At 70.0% G+C, this 6,757-nt stretch overlaps 1 protein-coding gene across 4 annotated transcripts; it reads right to left on the bottom strand.

Moving 5' to 3' along the window:
- Positions 1 to 2,174: 2,174 nt before the first annotated feature.
- TMEM121 (transmembrane protein 121) lies at positions 2,175 to 5,490 on the bottom strand. 4 transcript variants are annotated; one of them, XM_036083624.2, is made up of 2 exons: positions 5,406 to 5,490; positions 2,175 to 3,499 (listed from the first exon to the last, which is right to left on the bottom strand). In XM_036083624.2, the coding sequence occupies exon 2, from the start codon at positions 3,363 to 3,365 to the stop codon at positions 2,421 to 2,423; it is 945 nt and encodes a 314-aa protein (XP_035939517.2). In that variant the 5' UTR covers positions 3,366 to 3,499; positions 5,406 to 5,490; the 3' UTR covers positions 2,175 to 2,420. The 4 variants fall into 4 exon arrangements, with proteins under 4 accessions (XP_035939517.2, XP_035939519.2, XP_035939518.2 ...); XM_036083626.2 differs by having other exon boundaries at positions 5,410 to 5,490; XM_036083625.2 differs by lacking the exon at positions 5,406 to 5,490 and adding an exon at positions 5,199 to 5,310.
- Between the last annotated feature and the right edge of the window lie 1,267 nt (positions 5,491 to 6,757).

Here is a 6,757-nt window from a genome sequence, read left to right as displayed (position 1 = left end):
CAGACCCGACCCCTCCCTGCAGCAGCCTCGCACAGGGCCTGGCCACCCCACAAGTCCACCCCCACCTGCACAGGGACGGGCTCTGCCCGGACGCAGCACCAGGGCCTGCAGGGGGCCAGGCCCAGCAGACACTGCATCAGGACCTGGGAGCTCAGCAGCGGGATGACGAGGGACAAGGGACCAGTGGCTGGCTTCTCCGCCACGTCCGGCCACCACAGGCCACCTCGGGAAGCCAGAGAAGGGCGGGCTGGAACGCAGCCAGGTCCGCGTCTTGTTGCCAAGGCAGACCCCAGACAACAGACCCCTCAGGCCACATGCCTGCCAGACGCCCCGGGTTCCCGGTCCTGCTGCAGCCAGAGCCCAGCCCCCCGTGAAAACAGTGGACGCCGGCCACAGGCCTCGCCGCAGGGAGGGGTCCCTCCCTCGCATCCCCCACATCTGTCCAGATGCCCTCAGAGACCATCAGGAGGGCACGTGGGCCACTAAACCAAGTCAGGACAGGGTGGGGCCCGAGTCCTCCACGCTAAATGGCCTGGGGAGGCCAATGGAGCAGAGATGGGAGGCCGTGACCAGTGCTGAGGGTTTACTTGGAAGTCTGACCAGTTCCCACCTCTGACCCTGGACGCGGGGCCTCATGGCAAAGCTGAGCCCACGAAATGTTCCCCAACCCGAGGGCCAGCAGGGGTTCCTCTGAGAACAGACTTCCAAGGTAAGGGTCCAAACAGGCCGTGGGGAGAGGGTAGCAGGAACCCAGAGCCTGTCAGCCCCCCTCTCCCACGCAGCCCTCACAGCATCCCTGTTTCCACAGGACTCACCAAGGATATACCCCACAGACACCGGGGTGGGGGGAGACAGGATGGGCAACACTGAACCTCACCCACTGCCCCCACCCCAGACCACACACTCCCAAGCACCCACACTCTGCCCCACCAGGAGGCTGGAGCCCTTGCAGCCCCTCACGCTCTCCACGTCTCACCTGTGGTCTTTCCAGGACAGCTCCCCACCAGCGCCCCCTCTGCTCCTCCTCCCCCCCCGACCTGCCAACCCAGGAGAGAGCACCCCTGCCCCCACCTGGGCTCCCCAGGCTTAGAGAGACACTGCCGAGCTTGTGGTCAGAGGGGGAGCCGAGTGGCTGTGCCGGAAGATAAGAGCAGGGCTGTAGCCGTGAGTAGTCCCTGGGCATCTGAGGACACTGGTCCCCCGGGCCCCTGGCTGGGAAACACACAACTCCCAAAACCAGACCCCAGGCAACCGCAAGCTGGGGGAGAGCAGAGATAGGGGAGCGGGGGCCCAGTGACCAGCCAGCCGCGCCCTGAGCAGCGGTCGGCAGGAAGGGGGCTCAGTCCCGACGCTGCTCTGCACCCACAGCTCTGAGCCCTTCTGGCAACGGGGACGGTGGGCCTTGTCCCCCAGCAGGGCAGGTGAAAGCATGAGCGCAGGCCTGGCCCACCACAGGGCTCCACAATGGGGGCCGCCCGGCGCCATCAGCCAGGAATCTTGTAAGCTGTCCTCAGACAGCCACCTCAACAGCTTCCTAAGGCCTGAGGCAAAGGGCCCCCTCCCCGAATGCTATCGAGACCGTCCTTGGCTGGGTGGGTGCCCAGGGCCACATCACGAGGGCGTGGTGCCAGGCAAAGGCCAGGAGAGAAGCCATCTGCCCCTGGTGTCCTGTGCTCTCAGTGACAGGTCAGGCAGCCTCAAGCGTCCTCTCTGCCCCACCAGGGCCCAAGCGGCTTGGGCCCCATGGGTGTCTGTCCCCGAGGGCCCAGGTGAGGTGGGGCCAGGCTCCAAGCTCCTGGCCTCAGCCTACAACGTCCACCTGGGAGCAGAGCCCAGACCTGGTCTCACAGCCCGCCCCCCCATCCCTCGTCCCACCCCTGGCGCTGCGGAGAGAGCCAGGGGCTCGGGGTCACTTCTGGGCCTCAGGTGCGGAGGCGGGCGCGTGCTTAAGGTATCGCAGGGAGCGCAGAGTCGGGGTTCCGGCACCTCTGCGGGTGCGCACGGTGAGGCTCGGGGGTCAGGGTCTCTGTGACAGCGCGGCAATGGGCCGGCACCCGCGAGCTGGCCCAGACCCCCCGCCACCGCCCCCTCCCGCCCCCTCCTCCCGCCCGGTCCAGCTGCCAGAAACAGGACTCAGGAAACACGCAGGCGGGGCACGGCGGCTTTGGGTACAAAACTGTAAACACGAGTCTTTAAAATGACAGAGGCCCCCTTGGCCCCAAACTCTGGGCCAGAGGCCCCCACCAAGGGACCCCCAGGGGACCAGACCTCCGCCCGCTCCGTCCTCCCTCCCTCCCAGGCCAAGCACACAGCGGCCCACGCGGTCCGCGCTCCGAGGGATTCCTGAGCTGGAGACGCGGCCGCGGCCCCGGGCCCTGCGGGAGCCGCCCCCACCGCAGCGCACGCCAGCCGGGGCCCTGTCACGTGCCCAGGGCGTCGCGCGGGGGCGAGGGCCCGCGGGGGCGGCCGGGCGGCGGCGGCGGGGGCGGCACGGAGTTGCGCGGCGGGGGCGGCTGCAGCTCCAGCGCGAGCGCCGGCGGCGGGAAGTCGCGCACCTGGCGGCGGTACTCGAGGAACGTGCAAGCCTTGGTGGCCAGCGCCACCACGTTCTTGCCCACGAAGATGGCCGAGACGCGGCTGTCGCGGAAGAGCGCCATGTTGGCGGCGCGCGCGAGCACGGCCACCACGTTGACGGTGGCGAGGCTGAGCACGGGGTAGAGCATCATCTTCTGCGGCGCGATGTGCTCGCCCTGCATGCTCACCTCGCTGAGCGCCACGCACGGCAGCACGAGCAGCAGCATGTAGCAGTAGAAGAAGGTGAGGCCCTCGGCCCACAGCGGCAGCCCGCTGCGCGGCGGCTCCCACAGGCCGGCCTGCATGTCCAGCAGGTCCAGCAGGTCCAGCGCCACCCAGAAGAGGCGGCCGCGCAGGTCCTCGCGCTTGCGGAACGTGCGCACGTAGTCCATGCGGTCGAGCGCCACGAGCAGCAGGAAGAGGCCGGGCACGCACACCGACAGCAGCAGCGTCAGCGCCTTGCGCGCCACCGGGTCGGCCGCGCCCCGCCGCGCCGCCTTGTAGTTCTGGAAGACGAAGTAGAGCTTGATCTCCAGCACGAAGATGTAGAGGAACCAGAGGATCATGGCGTAGCCGCGCTTGGCCGTGCGCACCTCGGCGCCCACCCACACGGCCACGTAGCGCAGCACCAGCAGGAAGCACACGTCGCCCACCAGCACGATGATGCACACGCCGATCTTGCGCGGGCCCTGGTTCTGCTCCACCAGGTACGCGTCCATGACCGCCATGCTGCCCATGATCACCAGCGTGGTCAGGCACACGTGGCGCCGGTCCGGGGGCGGCAGCACCATGGTCGGCCGCCGGGGCCCCCACGCGAGGCGGGACGAGGCCCTGCGGCGGCGGCGCTCAGCCCGCGGGCATGGCGCGACGGGGCCTGTCCAGCCGCTCTGAGGGCGCCACCGCTGCGGGCTGGCGAGCTCGGAACCTGGGGAGACCAGAGGGGACAGTAAGGGCGCAGTGCGGGGGCAGCCTCCGCCCTCCTCGGCCCCCGCGACGTGCCTCCTGCGCGGGATGCGGGGCGCTGTGCGCGCGCCGGGCGCCCGGGGCCTCTGGGGCACGCACGCGCCGAAGCGCGCGGGGGACGGGGAGCCGGGAGCAGGGCCTCCAGGGGGCGCTGCAGCCCCACCTGAGACCCGAGACCTGGTTCCCGCCGCCGCCAGGAAGGAAATGGAACGGAAGTGGTTTCTCCCCGCGGCGCGCGTCCCCGGGCCCCGGTGGTTTGTCCCTGCCGGGCCCACGCCGCCGGCCCTCCGGCGTCCTCTCCCCGCCGGGCGCCTTGCTGGGCGGGGAGGCGGGCCCGCGGCCTCCGCTCTGCGCGCTCGGGGAGCGCCGGAGGCCCACGGAGGCCCACGGAGGCCCAGGCCCCATCCCCGGCGCGGCGCCCGCGCGCCCGGCATGTTTTCTGGTCCAGGACTGAGGATCATCCCAGTCCTGCGGATCCTCGCCCAGAAGCCTCCTGCCCTGCATCTCTCCTTCCTGCCTCGGCCGACTCAGTAACCCCTACACACCCGTCCACTCTCCCCGGGCCGTGTGGACCATTCCCATCCCGCTCCCACGAGGGCTCCCCTTGCCTACGGAGGCTCGCGCCCCGCCTGCGCGCCCGCACACCCACACTGCCCTGTTACTGTGAAGGGGTGGACCCCTTACAGGCCCTCCCCTGCACCTGTGGGGCCATCTCAGGAAGCCCGCCCTCCGCTGTCCCCACCCGGACCTTCTCTGGGCTCTGCAGCCCCCTGCCCCTCTCACAGCCTTGGCACACAGGCTGTCATGACTGCGCGGGTCGGTGTCCCACAGCAGACTGGGTCCCCACACCTGGGCCCACAAGCCCGCACCCTCTGACCGTCACTTGCAGACTCGCTTGCACGCACTTCCAGCCAGGCCCCCTCACCCCGCCTCCCCCTTCCACAGCACCCTTGGCCCTGGGCTCTGTTTACTGCCCTGTCTAGACAAGGACATAAAATTTAATGTCACCCGTGACTGTGAAGCGAGTGCTCAGCCTGGCCCTGGTGACACCACTGCCCCCAAGACTGGGGAAGGAGGTCCTCCTCCAGATTGGCACCTCCATTCCCGACCTCAACGAGGCTGCTGCCCCACCCAGCACCCGCCTCCCAGGGGCCCTGCAGCCACACACAGGACCCCCACACTGTGAGTTCAGACACCTCGAGTGGAGGTACCTTGCGGGGGAGCGCCCTATGCCGCCACCTCCACAGTTCCGGGAGCTCCTGCTCCCCACCCACACACTCAGCCCATCTTCACCCACCAGGTGGAAGCCCCCTCCCACCCGGACCTCCTCGGGCCGCAGCAGCCTTCCTGCCAGGCCAAGTAGCCAAGAGAGCCACTGCACCGCTAACCCCTCCCCATCTACTCCTCCGTTCTCGTTCCCTCTCTCGGCCACTCGTCACACCCGGGCTGAGGATGCCAGGACAGACCCCATCCCGACGGGAGCCCGCAGGGGGAGCCCCCGCCCCTGCCCCAGGAAGCCAGAGCCAGGGCCTCACCACCCCTCCCGCACACCCTTCCCGGCCTCTCCCCGGGGACCTGGCCCCAGGCCCTCCTGCCTTGGCTGTCCTGGGCCGGCCCTGCGGTCCCCCGCATGCCCCCTGCCCGCCCCCTCCCCTAGCCACCTCCTCGGTGCCCACTGGTGGGGGCAGGCAGGAAGGGGCCGCCAGCCCCGACCAGACCGAGGCTGCTCCCGGCAAGCTGCGTCTCCGCCCTTCTGCCCGCAGCGCCCGCGCCCCCGGCCGGGGCCCGCCCTGCAGCACCGCTGCGCATCCCAGCCCCTGCGCCCGGGCCCCTGCTCGCCCCGCTCCCGCCGGCGGCCCCGCGCCTACCCACCGCCGGCCCGCGGAGCCTCCGCGCCGGGCCGAGGCCGCGCTCCCTCCGCTCTGCTCGCTCCCCTCGCTCCTCGGCACGGCCCCCACCAGAGGCCCCGCCCCCGCCCAAGGCCACGCCCCGCGCGGTGGTGGTCCCGGCGCGCCGCCGCCCCCCCCCCGCCCCCCGCAGCGCCCGTTGCCACGGCGACAGCCCTGCACCGCGGCGGTGCCCGGGACCCGTGGCCCCGGGGAGCTGGACCCCGCCGGATCCGCGCGCCATCCCTGGGAAGCCTCTGCACCTTGCTTCACCCCACAGCCGGGATCTCTCGCCCCGCGGGCCCTCAGTCCCGCTCACGCTCTGAAATCCCACTGCAGCCCCACCCAGGCCCCCCACCAGGGTGACCCCACTCGCCTTCGACAAACAGCCTGAGGACCCAGTTCCCTGCAGCGGAGCTGGTCCCGACGTGGGGCTGGGCTGACCACTGGCCCTCTGCAAGTGGCCTGTGGGGACAGAGAAGTGGGGTGGGCCTCTGGGCCCCGCATCTCAAAGACACCCCGAATCCTGGATTTTTTCAGACTTCCTGAGTTTCTTCTGAGGGTGGAAGACAGGAGCAGTGGGTGGTCCTCGTCTTCTTCAGCCATCCTGGGGAACGTTTTCCCCCAACCCCAGCCTGTCCACCCTGAGCCCCCACACCCCACCCTGTCGCCCTTAGGGTGGAGGAGGGGAGTGCACCTGCTGCCCTCCCCAGAGCTGCTCCCACGTGCCTCCGTCCCTCCCTCCGTCAGAGAAGGAGATGCAGGGTCAGAGAGGTGAAGGGTCACCCAGGATCCCCCGATGCACAGGGGTGAAGCATGACTCACACCCAGGTCTGCTGACATTGAGGCCCTGAGCGCTTCCTGGGTCTGTGCAGGTGACCCGTCCGGCCACCCTCCCTCCACACGGGGGCCCCAGGGACATCGCGGTGCCAGTGGGAAGTGAGGCTAGGTGGCCACTGTGGCCATCCGGGAGCACAGCTGAGGTGCTGTGAGAAGCCCGAACCCTCGGGATGACTGGCTGGGAAACCAGCCCCCACACCCACTCACACCGTCGCTGCCATTTCCCTGCCTTTGTGCCCAGGGAGGGGCCCCACAAACCTCAGCATGGTTCCTCTCTCCCAGGGAGGCTTCCAGAAGCCCCAGCCCTCAAGGGACAAGAGGCCTGCATTGAAAGGCCACACATGCAGCATGGAGGGAGGAGGGGAGGAGGCTCGGGCATACAGGTCCCACCTGGGCAGTGGGCAGCAGCAGCTGCCCCCGGGGCGGATCCACCTGGCAGGCCCAGGAGGCAGAGGAGGGGCAGGTGGAGTAGGAAGAGAGCCAGAAGCACCTCC

This window comes from Halichoerus grypus, chromosome 8 (genome assembly GCF_964656455.1).
Source record: "Halichoerus grypus chromosome 8, mHalGry1.hap1.1, whole genome shotgun sequence".
Taxonomy (NCBI): Eukaryota; Metazoa; Chordata; class Mammalia; order Carnivora; family Phocidae; genus Halichoerus; species Halichoerus grypus.
The sequence above is the reverse complement of the archived record's forward strand: the minus strand, read 5'-3'. Positions and strand labels throughout refer to the sequence as shown.

Coding starts and splice junctions, on each gene's coding strand:
- TMEM121 (XM_036083624.2), bottom strand. CDS start 3,365: ATGGTGCTGCCGCCCCCGGACCGGCGCCACGTGTGCCTGACCACGCTG.